This window comes from Hippichthys cyanospilos, chromosome 1, assembly GCF_059441005.1.
Source record: "Hippichthys cyanospilos isolate Australia breed blue-spotted pipefish chromosome 1, RoL_Hcya_1.0, whole genome shotgun sequence".
Classification (NCBI taxonomy): domain Eukaryota; kingdom Metazoa; phylum Chordata; class Actinopteri; order Syngnathiformes; family Syngnathidae; genus Hippichthys; species Hippichthys cyanospilos.
The window spans coordinates 24,007,077-24,025,483 of NC_142369.1; the positions used below are offsets into that span (position 1 = coordinate 24,007,077).

The 18,407-nt window shown below is 37.3% G+C and overlaps 1 protein-coding gene across 2 annotated transcripts in view; it reads left to right on the forward strand.

The window, feature by feature from the left end:
* LOC148429742 (proprotein convertase subtilisin/kexin type 5-like) overlaps window positions 1-18,407 on the forward strand; it is a 90,030-nt gene that overhangs the window by 12,845 nt on the left and 58,778 nt on the right. For both annotated transcript variants that reach the window (XM_088419522.1, XM_088419515.1), the window contains exons 3-5: window positions 10,401-10,556; window positions 11,913-12,056; window positions 15,573-15,649. In XM_088419522.1, coding sequence (XP_088275648.1) covers window positions 10,401-10,556; window positions 11,913-12,056; window positions 15,573-15,649 — 377 coding nt within the window. The remainder of the gene's footprint in view (window positions 1-10,400; window positions 10,557-11,912; window positions 12,057-15,572; window positions 15,650-18,407) is intronic.

Here is an 18,407-nt window from a genome sequence, read left to right on the forward strand (position 1 = left end):
TAAGCATCAAAACTTGATTTCGTTTTGCCAATCTACATACACTCATCTCCCATGCAGAAGTGGGCGGCATCATCAAAATCCAGCATATATAATGTCTTAGACATGCAAACGTTTCTAAACAGTATTAGCGGTTAATGAAACCTTGACTTTGTTAACCAAGTTATCGGCACATACCTAATCCAAACACATTTTTGCTTTCGCTGATTGTATTAAAGCAAGTACGTAGAAGCTGTGGAAACATATTTGTTTCCAGCCAGAGGGCAGAGACATGACATAGCATCGTTGATAGCGGGTGTGGCTGCCATTTATCTACCATTAACGCCGCACCATTTTTTTTGTCCTCAGTCTGACTAATCTGAGTCATCCTCAATATTTTCCAGAGATAATATTGGCAAAAGGTCGTCCATCTGCAACAAGCAGTGGTTGGCAAAACAGTTCAGTCATTTCAAATAACCATAAAATAATACATTGAATTAAAACATTATTTTGCTCAATGCAGCGGGTCCAGCTCTTCGAGAAATTGGGTTCTCCAATTCAGTGTTTCCCATCCGTGGGTATGTGAGCACATTGGGCTTTAATGACATATGCCCTGCAGAAGACTGGTGGAAATAAAAGAAAATAAAAAATAATACTACATACTATGGCTCTGAATTTTATTCTTCTTCAGTGTTTTGTATAAAGGGGACTCATTTAATAGGCTTTGTTTTTTGCGGTAAATGTTATAAGAATTGTGTATAACTGAGGCATGTTTATTCGTTACTTTGATTCATTGAGATACTCTAGAATGGAAAAGGGAAGCCTGATTATTACTTTAGATATTGTAAGCATAATTGACTAGATGGACCATTTATTGCAATTAAGTAAAATAGTAAAGTGGTTTCGTCCCCATCAGTCTTCTTGATATAGACTTTAGACTTGTGCCATATCATACAATGACATTGTAATTGAGTAGCAGTTTCTTGGCGTTCTTAACCAGCGATTAAATAGAAATGTTGTAATGGCTGTGTTTTGCTGTTTGTAGCTATGTGACGTGACAAGAGAGGATGAGTCAAGCTAGCTACTTTGCCATCACAGCTATGAATGCCAACTTCATAACAAAAGTCCGTTAAGGGTATTGTTTTGACGTCCATGTTTTATTTGGTGTTTTTATTTAGAAGTTGGCCTTCATAGCATGCAGTTGGCGTGATCTTGTGTCTTCCTTGGCATATCTTTTTTCATCATGCACATCACATAAATAGATGAATATTGTCACATCGATGCACAAACGAATTAAAACATGAACTCGCGCCTTACGACCGGACGGAATTTTGACCATTGCACACTAGCAACAGTATACTCAATTTCCACACCTTTGTGGTTCATTTTGAAGTGTTCTGTTCAATTCTGTTCTACAAGGTGGCGACTGCGAGGGCTGGATTAATCCAAATAATGGGAAGGTGGCGTGCCGAGGGTTTAGACAGGCAATGTGTGGCTAATCTAAGGGATCAGCACAAGGGCTCGTCTGCCGCACCTCTATGATGTCTCACTCTGTGCAAATGAGTCAGGCGGGTGTCGCGCTGCCAGCAACCTGTTGAAGCCCACTTACGAATAGCGGCGGGCCTCGGTTATCTTGACAACCTTGCTTTATGGTATGGTCTGAACGCCAACGTCACCTGCCTGTCAGGTCAAAGAGCGTTTCTTTTGTAAGGAGTGGATTTTTACATTCATTTAATGACCGTAGGGAATTTGGAGTCCACATTGAGACAGGCTGTCGGACTTTCAAAACCCATTTTACCAAGCCGACTTTTTTCATAAGGTCATTTTTCATTTTCTTTTCATTAAATGTATACAACATGTGCTTGCCCTCACACCCCACACTCGATTTGTGTGTAAAGCAACTTGCTTTCCTTGTCGTGGCCACACATCTACTGTAATCTCGTATATGTGCAAGCAGAACCAACTTCTGCATTTGGCAAAGCAGGATTAAGCACTTCTCTTCGGCAAAGGTAAAAAGCGGAACTATATAGCAGGGAAGTGGGACAAAGTACTTGTAGGAATTTGGAAAGCCTGGATTGCCTCTTTGTTTTTAAAAAAAAATCTTCAATAGTTACCAAAGATGACTATATGCCATTTGAAACTTTATGTGAACACATATATCTGAGTCACGCGGAGCCCTAGTATCATCAATTTTGAACCATCACTTTATAGGAGACCCCAAAAATTACATGTTTGTTCAACCATTAGCATTGCATCATGAACGTTAGCAAGCATTTTTTTTTTATCACTTTAGATTGGTCAATACTTTGTAAAAATAAATCAATAAAACTCAAATGTGTGAAGTCTGTGGACTGCCCAATAGCCTATATAGATTTTTCAATATGAAAGTAACCAAAATGGGACTTAAGAGGTTTTGACCTGCTCAATGACTCTGGAAATTCTAACGCTAAATAATTCTTTAGTTGGGTGATAAACATTTCTAATGAGGTGGTGGCTCAAGTCTTCGTGGCTAGAGCATTACAGAGGACTGAAGTCGGAATAGAAAACACTCAAAAACTGTCAGACTTCTTTTTGGCTTTTAGGAACACGATAAGGCATATTATCAGTCGATACAGAAGGTTTTCAGATGGAACATACGGAAATGCAAAATAAATGAAAGCGGAAGCTGCTAAGGCGTATAATATGTTGTAAAAGATTTATAAGTGATAAACAAAACCTGTAAAATCACATCTGAAGTGGACCAAAAGTCAATTTATGTAAATGGCCTAGTGTCGGGGTAATATGACTGAACTTTGTTGTCCTTGTCCAAGGTTTAGCTGCAGCATCTTGTACTGACTTGTACAGATTCAGCTGTATGTTGTAATAGTTGGAGAAACATACTGTATCAACCTCATGACTTAAAGGGACAATGTGTAAGATTTAGAACGTTTTTCATTACGGACAGCCGTAGGTGCTGCATTTACCATTGTACGTGGCTATAACAGACAGGGCAGCCTCCGGAGGCATGCCACCCCCTAATGTAATATAATTTAATGATGATAAATAGACCTATGATTATATTTAAAACATACTCTTGGTTGTTAAGAACAAGTGTTTGAAATTTGTAATCATTTAATCCATTCCTTTTTAATGAAAAACGGTCTAAATCTGACACATCATAATCTACGTCATAAGGATTGGATGCAATATTGTGGAGGGGAAAGGATGCATTTCTCATAATATTGAGTACATGTGTGCATTTGAAGAGAGGGACTTGAGTCAAATGTAAAGAGAAGATTTTTTTTTTTTTTGGGTAAGAAACACAAGACAGTGCTTAACCTCAAATACCAGCACATGTTTCAGGGTTTCGGGCAGGTTTCAGGTCATCCTAATAGTACATCTCTGTTATACCAACATTGCAGATACTTTAAATTCCCTTCCACACACCTTAGTAGACATATTTACAAAACAGAGACAGCAATCTAGAGAGGCATATCTCATCAGACCAACATCTAGCGTGACCTCCGAAATTTCAAACTTCAACCCCACATGTGTGTTGGTACCTTTCATGCGGAACAGTGACACTGGTTAAATATTTGTTTCTTCACTGAATAATTGCACTTTACTTAAAGTTTGGAATTTGTTCTTTAATTTCTGTTGTCATTTTGTCCCTATATTATTTAGGAAAAATGAATCCATTAGAACCTAAAGAACACATCATAATCAGGGATGCCAATAATGATGGAAGGCAGTGTATGGGGTCAGTGCCACTTCTTTCAGGGGACCTTGCATAATTCCTAGCAAGGATTAATTGCCAAGAGGATGATCCCTGCCTGCTTTCACCCCAATAATCCTAGCAAGTCAGTAATACAGTGAACATAGAAGGGAAAGTGAGTATTTACATTGCATGTTGATTTTTTTTTCTTGCTTCCTTAAATTTTCTTCCAGCATTCATTACATTCTAAATCAGGGACGACTGTGCAGCTAATAAAAAAATGTGAATCTGGAGCCATGAGGACGTGAATAATAAATTAATTGTGATCTCGATATTGCTTCTAAATGCAATAATTTTGTCAAGGACCTATTGTTTATGTATATTTCAACAAACAAAATAACTATTTAATCTTTACAATGAACAATAGATATATTATCTATCATAGGCTTCTGAGCAAATAAGGCATTCATTATAATGTATGAATAACCGCTACCATTATTTATGTCCTTCAAACAATTACAAGTGTAAACTTATGAAATACTTTGTTGTTCAGTCTTCTGGGTTGAAGTGTTCACCACAAGAAATACCATACCTGAGGCATAATAATGTCGATACTGTAAATCACGACATCAGTATAGACTGGAAAACACTTATAAATCTCACAAAGTAGTGTGATGGTAAATGTAGATTGCAACAATGCAGATGTAGCTTTACCACTTTAACATATCCAACTTTTCATTTTTGATGAAACATGATATGCAAACGTGGATTTCACTTCCTAAACACTAAAATTATCCTCATGGCCGTCTAATAAGAAGAATGTACTTGTGTTTATATGACATAACATCTTCTGAGTTCGGTGGCTCGATGGAACAGTGGTTAGCACGTCCGCCTGACAGTTCAGGGACCCGCGTTGAAATCCACCTCCCACTGGCCTTCCTGTGTGAAGTTTGCATGTTCTCCCCGAGCCTGTGTGGGTTCTCTCCGGGCACGTCGGTTTCCTCCCACACTCCAAAAAACATTCATGGCAGGTGCACTGGACATACTAAATTGTCCTTAGGTGTGATTGGGTGCGGGAATGATTGTTTGTCTTTGTGTGCCCTGCAATTGACGGGCAACCAGTTTAGGGTGTCCCCCGCCTACTGCCCAAAGTGAGCTGGGATAGGCACCAGCAAGCCTGCAATCCTTGTGAGGAGAAGCGGCTCTAGAAAATTGATGGATGGATGGAACTTCTCAATTTCAAAAGCAGTAAGCGCCAGTGTCGGCTTCAATGAGAAGTAAGGTCGACTGTCTTCAGTTTCATTGATGAAATCAAACAATGTCTGACCACATACTGACAAATTCATCCTCCAAACATGTGACTGGTGACGACTTTGCACGGTGCTTCCATTTTTACCACGTGAGGGAATAAGGATAAAAGTTATCAGATTTTGCCCGCAAGGTCTTTCAAGAAAACTCACCAAAAATTATGTGGACCCAGCGCAGCAGTGTGCAACAGTCTTTAAGAAGAGCAGTGACACCTCTGCTTACTCCGCACCCGTTTATTATGTTGCCCTGAACGAAGAATAATTTGGTGTGACAAAGATGGTCAGTGTGTGGATCTAATGACCTAAAATGTTCTTGAACAGCAACATTTATGGTCTTGTGATAAATAACTCCCAGATTTAATAGAAATAAAACCCTAAGTAAGCTTATTTCTTTAAATTGGTGAAATAGTAGGGTTTTAAAAAACTGATTATTTTCATTTATTCAAATAATGATTGTAATGCTTTTACTGTGTATTTGCGGTCATTACTTCTTGGCAGCACTACCCCTTTTTTTAAAGTCAGTGCACATTCAGGTTTGTGGAGGGTAAAAAGAAAAAAATCTGATTGCTGTTTGTTTGTTGCTGGAGGACATGTGTGTCTCGGAGGGTTTGAGTCGATGGGACCGAAAGCCATCTAAGCGCGGTTGTACGTGGTCTGCACTTGAATCCCCCCACCCCCACTGCCCCCGTTGTGAGCACTGAATGCTAACTACTTTAATTTCATTTTTAATCGAACTAAATGTGATAATAAAACGTGAAAAGAATGTTCATTAGGAATAGGTTGTTTTGTGTGATGGAATAAAAACTCCATTACGAAAACACCAGTGGATCAATTTGTCCTTATTTGCTCTACTCAAGTGAACTATTCCCCACATTCCCCCCTGGTTACTGACCCGGACGAACCACCTGCAATCGTATATAGTCCGAGTGGGAGGTGGTTTTGTGTGTGTGTGTGTGTGTGTGTGTGTGAGGGGGGGGGGGGGGGGGGGGGGGGGACTACAGACAAGCTCCCAAACAAATCAAAGATGAGAAAATTGAAGGGAATCCGAGCGAAACAGCAGAAAGTCGTTGCTGAAGTAAAACTAAAAGAGAATGAAGCATGTCCAACTCCAAAGGGATGCTGATACTTTGGTAGAAACAGAGCGTGATATTGTCTTGGTATAACATGGCGTATCCAAAATGCTATAAGTGCTGCTTTTATTGGCGGGAACAAACCGTGTCCACTATGGGGAAACAACAAATGTTTTTTTTTTTTTTTGTCTGTAGCAGGTCACCCTGAAAATGTATTCAACCTAAATCTTTTTTAAAAAGCACCCATGGCAGGGTTTTTACTTTTTCAACCTGATTTTTCTCATCTCTGGTCCACGCTTTCCATTACTGCTAACATAGATGCCCCACATGTATAGGCATTGCTTTAGATGAGAAAGTCACCTCTGCCAACATGGCAGCCACATTGATGCCCTTAGCGACAATGAATCTATTACCTGTGTTTTCCCATGACAAGAGCCGTGCAAGCCGAAAACATGTGAGTAGTCTGTAGATATCACCACATTGCTGATAAACGGTGCCAAAAATTGTGGACAATTCAAGAACTAACAGACTTTGAAATGTACTGTATTAAGTAGCATTTTGAGTGCACTGTACACTGTTTTATTTCCATTAAATCTGGGATCCATTAATTCTGGTCCGTTGAGTCGAGGTGCCACTGTTTTATTGAACCCTCTACCGGGTACAACGGTCACTTTCAACCGATAGTCTAAACAAGCAAATTGACTGACAGTGTCCCTCCTAACATACCCATGAATTTATATAAAAGCTTTTCAAGATTAAAAATAGATAAACATATGAAGGCTGTTTTTGCCTGACTATAAGCCGAAAGCGGCCTCTTTGCCCTGTAAATGGTTAATTGATCTTTTGAAAGAGCATCCCTCTCTGGCCCAGTCTTGAAAACAGACTGTATAAGAGACTGTACAGACAAATGACAGGACGGTGGCGTGCATGTCCAAACTGTCAATCATTTGCAGGCACATGCTGCAGCCTCAGGATTCAGACTCGGATTCAGCCTCGGATTCCTTTTTACTTGCTAAAAACAAACAATCAAAAAATGCTTAAAACCAGCAAGGCGATACAAGGTACACTCCAATCTGAATAGGTCATGTTAGCATTGTAACAGCCCTGGCTAAGCTTGGCTTGTTTATGAGCTTGCAGTGAGCACTGAGGGGTGTAGCTCTGGTTCGACATGTGGATGGGGGCAGGGAAGAATCAACTATGTCTGAATTTATATCTGGTTTACCGTTAGAAAACTATGAAGAACAAAAGAAATCAGAAGCCTGCCTGTTTCTTGAAACAGCCATTTCAAGGCATCCCACAAAGATGACCTTTTGTCTTATTGGTATCTAACATACACTGATAGTTTCATCAAGCTGTAATCTCATTCTCTCTCACAAGTGGTGAATGCTAGTGATGATAGTCAGATTTCTTTTTTTTTTTAACCAGTTTTTTTCAAATCATTCCATGATTATGATTTTAAACCATGATTTTTTTTTAAACCAAATAAACCCAACATTTATTGGAAGGTTTGGATTATTAAAGAAATATTTCCTGTTCAAAACACTCAACAACAATAGTGTGTACTGATTTTAAATCAGTTTTAATGTCAGCTTAAATTCACCTAATTTTTACTGCCAAATTTTTAAATGCTGTATTAACTAAATTTGTTTGATTTGTCATCCAGTCCTTGTACTGGTTTCATAAAGTTTTTATAAAGTGTAATCTACTGTGTGTGCCTTCAAAGAGAGTGGACTCATGAGTGATGCGATGACCTGGAGTCAGGTTGGTCAGTTTAGCTGTATGTGAGCATCTAATTGTGAGTTGTGTTCCACAACAGCTCTTATTTTTCAGTTGTGTGTTTGACTGTCCTGTTCAATAAACAGCTGGAATCGCTTCAGCGATTTTGGCTCTCCCTGGCCGCATGCAAGGACATTATAGAACCATAATGCTTCTTTTCACTTCACCAAGTAACAGCCATTAACTTTAAAAACGTATTAGTTGAAGCAGTTGTAAGTCAAATGTTACTGTATACTAGATTGAAGGTAAATGCCAAACTTTACTTTTTTCTTCACCTTTTTAATAGAAACATTGGACCCTAAAGCCTTGTTTACTTTTGTCTGTCCTGTTTTTTTCTGTTTTGCACAAAAAAAATCTCACGAACGAATACATGAAAAAAAATTGTGTTGTAATTTTTAAGAGTAATTTTGGACTTTTCAGGAAGTCCAATGTTCTCCTTAGCGATTCTGTCAAATTACTACCAAATTTGAACCATACAACAACAATTTCAAATTGAAACACAACTAGTTGCTGACCCTCAGCCATGAATGAAAACTATCTGTGCAAACTGCGACAGTTCAATTGTGTTTGGTTTGTGTCACAATTTTGTTGTATAGTGCCTGTTTTATAATCATTTTGGCTATGTCTGTTCCTTCTGTAATGAACTCATCTGAGACATCTTTTTTTTTTAACCACTAATTTTGTCTGTGTCTATTAATAAGATTAGAAAGCACAAAACTCTAATATTGAGGTTCCACAAAGTCACAGACTAATCATCTTATGAACTTAATAGTTGTCCCCATTCCTAAGTGCTAATTGACATCGCCAAAGTGGAGGAATTGTGGTCTGCCTGAACACCAAAGGTTTCTGGCCAAAAACATACAAGTTTTGCCCAGACTTGCATGTACAGTATAAACATTATTGTAGCTTCTCTAAGTTGAAATACACCAACAATATAATATCCAGACATTTGAAAACTAGTGGAAATAGACGAGGTGATATCAAGATATATGGAAGTTGCAGTTGACTTAACCGTGTGCTGTCACTGTCTCCCTGGAGTTATAGTACAGATGGAATTGAAATGCTAATGCATGCAAATTGCAATCATACACCAGTGGTTTTAGTAGACGAGCAGATCTGAATAAATACTATGGTGTTTTTGAGGCGGATGCGCAGGTGTAGTATAGCAGTATTAGACTAATAATGACTAACCAATTTGGTATTTAATTTGTTCTCTCCCAGGTGACTTTGGTTTCATTTTTTCTCATAAAAAAAAAAAAAAATACCTGAACGGCTCAGTAAGAAGCTATTCAATTGCGCAATTAAGTCACCCTTATTTGTAGAATCAATTCTTTCAGCAGCTATTTGCGTTCACTCCAGTTGAGTCCTTTTTCTTCTTTTCTTGGACTCTTCAGGGACTCATTCTCCTCAAGCCTCCTCTCCTCCGGCTTTATCTCATCTCACTGCCTCTCAGCCCTCCAGAGAAGCCAGCAAATTGTTTCTGCGCATGAAAGCGGATAATCACGCTGCAGTCATTATTGTCAGTCTTGCTCTCAAGTCGTATTGACGCGTTGAAAAACGCTCTGGCTTTTTATGTGTGTGGACATTGTTCAGCAAGACAACATTTACTTGTGTGGCCTAGAAATAATTTCCTTTGTGCTTTTAAGTTCTGTGTCAACTTCATAATTGGATGAAGTCACTCTAGTTCCGTAGAGTGAATTGAGATGTATAAAAATATGTCAAATTTTGTTCTTGGACTAACCATCTGACTTGATTATATTTATGATTATTTTCCCCACAAAAATAGAATTAATTTCTGCTGCTGTCATTAAAGCGAGGATAGTCTATGGATTTAGCCATTTCACAATTGATTTGACCCTTTTTCCTTTAATGAATTTGATTGGTAAGTCATTTTTCATGTATAATTGAGACTTCAAAAACACATTCAACACCTCTGCTCAAGGCTTGGGGATCATAGAGGCTTCAGCATATCAGTTCACAGCAAAGTACTCATTTCACTTCACGTTACTTCTGAAAATGACTGAAGTGGACTATCTCGTTTACTGTTTCAATACTAAGAATTATCCGAAAAGGCAACCCCGAGAGTGCCAGCCGGTTTTGAGTTTTTTCCCTCAACTGAAGGCTGAGAGAATATTGTGTGCGAGGTCTATGTAAAAATGGATGTTAGCAGATGAACGATTGGATTCTATTCTTTAGAAAAAGAATGGATGTTTCTAGCCCAAAACGGCCACCGCATCTCACTATGAAACACAGTTCCCTAAGTGTACAGTACCAAAAAGTACATTGCAAAAAGTACATGTGCTATTATTTCTTTACAATAAATTTTATTTTCTGATTGTGTTTTCCTGCTGGACCACACACTGGTAAGTCTGAGGCCAATAAAACATGGGATACATGTGACAATAATTCTCTACAATCATCAGGATGGATTAATTATGATAATTTAGATGAGGAACATTGAATTGGTTATCAAATATGTCTGTTACGAACAGAGTCATGGAACAAATTATGTTCTTGAACTGAAGTTCAGAATGTTCTTTCTATTCAATGACTTTGGACTATAATAAAATGTTTCAGGTGGAGTGGATCCAGCAGCAGGTGGTGAAGAGGAGGATCAAGAGGGATTACAAGCAGCCGCCACCCCTCTCTTTGTCCAGCCACACCCACAGCATCCCAACCTTCCCCAGCAACATCTTCTATAATGACGCCAAGTGGAGCAGTATGTGGTACATTGTGAGTTCGACATGCGAATCCAAATGTTTTTTTTCAGTTGTCGACTGTCAATGTAGTTTGTAGGTCAAAGTTCACCCCAGGTCATTTCTCAGTCTCTTATTAGTCCTGGGTCAGAAGAGCTGAGGGATTTGTTTGTTTTTTTGTGAATGGACGCAAAGCCGAGCCATAATATTATGAGAGTTGAACACCAGGTCAATGGTGGTGGACCTCACCGCAAAAAATTAACTAAACAAAAATATTATACAAAAACTAAGGAAAATATAAGGAAAACAAAACAAAATACCACATAAAATACAAATTACTAAATGAAAAGCACCCAAATACAATACTATTGTTGTACTGTTTAAAACGAGTCAGCTTGGCTCAACACAGCTTATCGCAAGCTGTTTGTGCACTCGTTCAGATCATTGCGCTCCCGTTAGTAGTCTTCAACTCTGTCAATGGTTAATTTTGTGTAGACAAGTGCTAATACTTTGACCACCATTTTTAATTTTTTTCTGGCTTTTGAACAGAACTTTGAACTGAAATGTGTGAGAGTAAAAGGCTTTCATACACATTTTGATGAGGGGTGTGTATATATATATATATATATATATATATATATATATATATGTATATATATATATATATATATATATATATATGTATATATATATGTATATATATATATATATATATATATATATATAATATATATATATATATATATTCTGTTCTATGTTATGTTCTCATTATATATATAAAAATAACTACTCAAAGTTCTCATTATACCATCGTGACTATTCGTCCCTGCATGTTGAACAATTTATTCTTTTAAACGGCTCCCTTTCTCATTTTCTTACAAAATGGTCCTGTAAATTTAATTAGAAATTCTATCCTTTTGCATTTTTTCTCTGCCACACTCACACGTTTACAGCATTGCATCTTTGCGCACATTGAGCATCACTCGTATCTCTCATAGGTGTTTAATCATACTTTGTTGTACTACTTTTTAATTTTATTTCAAAGGGTCCGTCTCAGTGTGGCCCAGTAACCAAGAGGCCCTTAGACTCGTTCTGGGCCACAGACCAGTGGTTGAACTTTGGTGGACTTAAACATGCTCAGGGAGGGCAGGATCCCACACAATAACATGATTGCAATATTCAGGGTCGAAGCAATCATGATGAATTTCACTTAATTGCTTAGCCCTAATTCAATATTTTATTCAAGGCGTGTCTACATATGTTGATCCTCACTTGTTTGTTTTGTTTTTACCTTTGACTTTCAGCTAAATTAAAATTGTGTTGTTGTTCTTTTTGTGTATAGCTATCAGTGGCTGTGAATGAGCTAAACTCTGATGTATTTTGGTTGTTACAGCACTGCAATGATGATGTGCACAACTGCCAGTCGGATATGAACATCATGGGAGCATGGAAACGGGGCTACACTGGCAAAGGTGTGGTGGTGACCATTCTGGATGACGGCATTGAGCGCAACCACCCAGACCTTGCTCAGAACTACGTGAGTGTGTATGTATGAGTGTATGTATGTGCGTCATTTTCTTTGTGTGAACCGTTATCGCAGAAAATGACAGTGTGACAGTGTATTATTCACTGCAGAAAAATAAAACCAACCCTTAAATATTAAGATGGATTCCTATTTATATGTGGTAAAAACAAGTTGTAATTGTAACAGTCTCAGTGTATAGATGCTTATCCATGCTATTGTATAGTTCAGGTAGTTCCCAATTTGAACTCTGCTTTAGCTAACCCAAATGACATCAGCTACCAGACAACACAAAGATAAACATCTATCATTTTTGTTCAGTTTTTTTTTCATTAGTGCCACACATATGAGGTTTTCAAGCTATGAGCCATCCGTTTGTTTGTTTTTTTTTGCCCTGTGTCATGAGTCAAATTTTGAATTATGTCAGTTTGCTTGGTGAAGCGGGAAAAAAAAGAACAGTTTACAATTCAATTTAATAATACATTGACCGTAACACTAACACAAAACTGCAAAATGAAATAATTGCAATAGACATGGAAGAAGAAGATTCTCATGTTGCTAATGTATACTTCTCCTGATTTGCAGTTTGGCATTTTATATTTATTTTGCTGGTCTGTCATTTAAATTTCATCAGCACCCTGGACCCCCTTGGGTCTCCTTTTTTCTTGTTGTAGTAATCATCAGTTTGTAGCTGCAGTAAATTGATGATTACTACTTACAAGATGCTCATCTTGAAATTAAAAGTTTGTAGCCGCAGTAAATTGTTAATTTGAAGATGAGCATCAAGAGAACATCATCCTGAAATCCTCTTCAATCGCCAGTTTAGGCACAATGGCCCAAATTGACTGCTTTCGCAGGCAACGTTAGCTTCTCCTTGGCTGCTAGAAACGTGTGGCCAGCTGGCAACAGCACATCTTCCAAAGTCTGCTGTTTGGCTTTCTTTTCTTCTTCTTGAATAATGTGGACATAGGCCAGTCTGTAATTCACTATCCATGTTTAACATTTTACTTTGAGGTATTTTTCATAAAAAAATGTTGAAGTGATAGAATGAAAACTTTGACTGTTGATTTTCTCACTTTACATTAGCTGAAAAACATACAATTAAAAAAAGCTTTTATGTGAACAATATTTAGTTTTTAACAAAACAGCCAGTCTTTATAGTAGGGTCTCCTCACCACCTTCCCAAGGTTCACATCCTGTCTAGAATTATAATCAAGTGTATCCCCTTCAACACTGATTCGGATGAAGTCCTCAACAATATCAGTCTGCTAGCTTGTTGTTTATTTTGACTCAATTTTATTTATTTATTTATTTTGTGCTGAATCCTTTTTTGTATTTCTATATTGCAGTGTGTACATTTCCCTTTTGAAATGTGTTGAAGCAGTAGCTTTGAATTGCTAAGCTTCGCATTGCTTGCATTGGGTGGGCCACACTATCGACAATAAACACAAAACATGGCCCTCATAATGCACCCACGGGTAGCAATTAAGTCATTGTGGTTGAAAGCAATACTTTTTTTTTTCACCTACCGCTCATCTCCCTCCCTCTCTTTTTATTCATGAGGACTATCTGATTGGCGTGACCATTATGATGTTTGCAAACATAATTATTGCTCTAACCCTTTTCATTGGAATTGGTGTTTTAAAATACAGTAGTGCTCTTTTCCTTTCATGCAAATGCAACAAAATGTGGTCTATAAATTCATGTTAATGGGTACAGTACACGAGTCATGTTCTCAGTCTTGGAACAAATGAAACTTTGAAGTCAAGGTAGCATTGTCACTCTGAAACTGTTTACGGTATTGAGGGGAGGTCGTTATGACAAATGCAACTTATGCAAATCAAAATGGCAGCGATGAGACACATAATATCTAAGAATTCAAATGTCTAGACTGGCTACAGGTCTTCAAATGTTTCTATATGGATATATTATGTATAATTTGGGTGGTAGAAAAGTGAACAATTTAGCCCATTCGGACAGTTGCTAAACTAGTGACTTTTAAACTGAGTTTGATGGAACCTTTTTGGTTCAATGAGTCAGTCTCAGGTTCAGAGAAGGACACGCTACAGGACATTTGTGTGTGTGTGTGCGCGCGCGTGTGTGTGTGTGTGTGTGTGTGTGTGTGTGTGTGTGGGTGTATGGGCATGACACCTATTCAGAACTCTCTCAGCCTTTTGGCATCTCCAAATCATTAAACATCTTTTGAGATACTCAAAGAGATGTTTGTTGCAACCGATTTTTCAAAAAAATCCTTTTTTTGTGATGGTAGACATAAGAATAAGAAAGGGAACTTATTTCTTTTGTGGAAGTGATGAGAATGGACCCTGACAAGAGGAAACTCAGTTTTCAGAAACTTAATATCTGTAAAGGTAATTGTTAATGCGATTTACATTGATTTGCAGTAAATATTCATCGAGTTAGGTGGCGTTTTTAGTGAAACTCATATTTTGCTTGTTTTGTTCTTTGAACACATCGATTTTGTGTGCAAATGAACTGATTGTTTCATGCGCTGATATTACATCTACATACACTTTGAATTAAAACAAACAAAAAAAAAAAACAATTTGTGTTTTCCAACTTTGAATAATGGTACCTCCAGCAAAGTAATGGAACCACCACACTAAACAAAACAGCAGCGTCAAAGTTTAATAAGTCCTATTAATGAAGTCCATTTGCAACATTTAAGATGTTGTACATTGGTGTTGATCGAATCCATTTATTGGAGAAAATGAAGACAAACTGTGGATGTTGCACTTCGATTTAAAATAAAATAAAAAACATTTTTGCCAACTATTTTTATTTATTCATTTTTTTCATTTTTAAAATTTACTCATCGCATTGTGCATCTCTAAATGTTCTCTAAATTAGAACTGTGTCTAATAAAAACATGGATGTTTATTTAGAAATGTCACGTCTCATAAAAAAAGGTCTTAGGTTGTTTTATTTTATTAAATATGTATTCATTTGATTTTTATACAATTATTTAATTTGTTTGAGAATGTTGCTTTTGATGTCAATTGTGATCTTGTTTCTTGTTCCCCAACTGTGCTGATTTGGAGCCTAAGCTATTACCATAATACCCCATATATATACCATATATACCATTAGACCCCAGTTTTAAAGGTTAAAATAAAGTGAAATTGCTTTATTTTGAATAACAGTAGTGAGTGCCAGCTTACATTACATTCCTCATACTTGTGGCTGTGCAGGTATGTGGCGCGTGCCTCCTCGTGTGCGTCTGCGGTTACGCTGTACGTGCATGTTGAGGTATGTCTAGTACATGCTTGTTTTCCCACTGCTGCAGGTGAGGGTAAAATAATTCACACTCCCTTTGATGAATTTGTTGACGCCAAAGGCTGAGCTTTAGTTTGACGCTGAAATACAGACCACCTTTTTTTTTTTGACAGCACACGTGCAGATGATTATGTACAGCTTTTTCACCCCATCCCCCCCTTTTTCTTATTCTTGTTCTTGTTCTCTGTCTTGTCTTTCTTTTCGTCATCCTCCCTCTAACTATTTTGTCTCCTTCAGGACCACCAAGCCAGCTTTGATGTGAACGGCAATGACCTGGATCCCATGCCACGCTATGATGCAACCAACGAGAACAAGTAAGAAAATGGAGAAACACCCTTAAATCTCAGATTGAACGTGAACGTAGCCTGTATTCCACTCGTATAGTGCCACTTGTGTATTACTCAACTACAACGAGTACAAGGAGTGTGAACAGGGTACATATTGTGTATTGCCACATACACACTTCAGTCACTAACTGTGGACGAAATCGTGCTGCAAAGTAAAAACTGTAAGTATTTAACGTGCCCCCATTATTGTTCACCAGTGCCTATTAAAGTACCGTAATTTCTCGAGAATAAAACATTATATATATATATATATATATATAATATATATATATATATATATATATTTTTTTTTTTTTTGCTAACTGGAGAGGGAGTGTTATACAATGACTGCGTAATTAAGAAAACTCATCACATTTTAATTGTTTATCATTATGTAGGTGTACTTTCATTCCGATTTGTATAGTCTTTATGTTAGAGATTTGCAATAATAGCAATAATGGTCACTGCTCACCTCGAATCATGATGGCCTCGAGAGTTGAATTGTCCCAAATCAGGGCACAAGAACTGTTTTGTAAAGCAAGTTTTTATCACCACATAAACATTTTTAGAAGGCTTAGTAGGCCTGTCATTATACTTAATAATTTGTGTTCTAGGGCTGCACAATTAATCAAATTTTAATCGCGATCACGATAGTGGCTATCACGATTAATTAAGCTGATCTTCGGCAATATTAATATTTATATACCCAGCTATACATGTCAAATCAAGCACTTTGTCACAATGTTTCACACATATTTGCATAACCAAAGCCTTTACTTTACCCACTCTAATGTATTATTTACCAGTGTGAAATGGCATTAAGTTTCTCACCTGATTCCTAATATATACAGCGCTAGCTGTCAATTGAGACCCAACATTTAAATACATTTGGTTTGAAATGACCGAAAATGACATTTTAACTGCTAATTGATTTAAAATTTACTTAAAATGAAATAATGTGCTTTTTTCTAAGTAGGCTTCATTTTTTTAACTGGTTTGCACACAGCAAGAAAGTATTCCTATGTGCTAGGTTTTTGCCATGTCTCAGCTGAATTTCTATAAATTATTATTTACTTTATTTATTTATTTTAGTTTATTATTATTATTATTATTTCTAATTATCAAGCCTTGAAGCCTTGTTCATACACTGCTTGTTTAAAAGAAGGGTAATAAACAGACATGTTTGACCAAACATTAATAATTGAGATTTCAATATTGATTATTTTGATATTTTTACATATGCCATAAACAGTGGCTGTATCTGCAAACACACACGGGTGTTAGTATACACTAGTGATAGTAGCGCTAATGCTAACCATTGTTTGGCTAAAAGCAGTTGTCCGCATGCACTTTGTTTTTTTGTTGGTTTTTTTTGGCTCGGTGTGTTCGATCCCCCGACCGTGATGACCACGTCGAGGTGTCCTTGAGCAAGACACTAAACTCCAGTTGCACATGATGCTGCGTCATCAGTAGGTAAATGACTAGTTAGTGTAAAGCGCGTTGAGTACCCAAGGTAGAAAAGCACTATATAAGTGAAAGTCCATTTACCAATTACAATTTCATTCCTTGGTTATGCTTTATGGGTTCTGCGAACATTTGCTATGTCCAACAGTAACTAAAAGAGACTGGCAACTGGCACCAGATACTTGTTTCAAGTGCCACAATCGACAGTGCCTCCATTCAGAATCTGTGTAGCTGCAATCTAAGAATTCCGGTGGATTGAGAGAGAATACAGCTAGCTTGAACTTGCGCTACTGTATGTTTTTATAAATACAGCAGTCTTTGTGTCTTAGTCTTTTTTTTTTTTTTTAAATTGAGATTTGAATTAGAAGAGTCTTGCAGCATACCAAACAAAACAAAACAAAACAAAACACAATACTATTTCTTATTGCGACAGTTTCGAGGAAAATATATCTTAGGGAAAAAATTATTGTGACAGGCCTAACGCTCAGTGTTCTTCACCCGGTACATATCCGTTTTTTTTCTCCTTCGTTTTTTGACGTCATGCGAGAGGGCTTCGTCCCACACCAGGTGACAGCTCCAAGGATGGGTCGAGTGTTGACAGTCGATACTGTTAGCAAGGTAAGAGAACTTCTATTTACACAAAAAAAATACACGTTTGAACACCAAAAAAAAAAAAAAAAAAAATCCGGATCAATCTACATTAGTAAAAATGTAGATCACACTTGAATAGCCTTTTTGAATGTGCTCAGACAATAAGCTTGCATTTTATTCTCGAGTTATTACGGTAGTTAAAAATAGGCTTTAGACAATAAGGCTATTTGGGGCTGATCAGTGAGTTGAAAAAAAATACTGATAAGCGATTTAATCACAAAATGGAGCGGTATATTTAATAACGTTTTGTTTTCATTTACTTTATATACAGCCATGGAAAAATGAAATCACCCATTTTTCCTTGATTTCCTGTTCATTTTAAATACCAAGAACAACTAAATGTATGTTTATTTGCACCAATCTATTATTGACAACAAAAACACCTCATAAAGCCTCTGTCCAATTGAGCAATGAACACAAATGGTCACAAATGTTGGATGTCCTACAGACGTTAGCCTGTCTTTGCCTTGACGCAATGGACGTTTACTATTTTCCAGATTTCCGTGCAACAAGACAAATAAAACAAACAAACTAAAACTGTTGGCAAACATCTGGTGAATATTCGGTGAATCTTTTGCAAACTGTGACATTGAACAAACCCTGACATACCCTGAAGACACAGTTTTCCTAC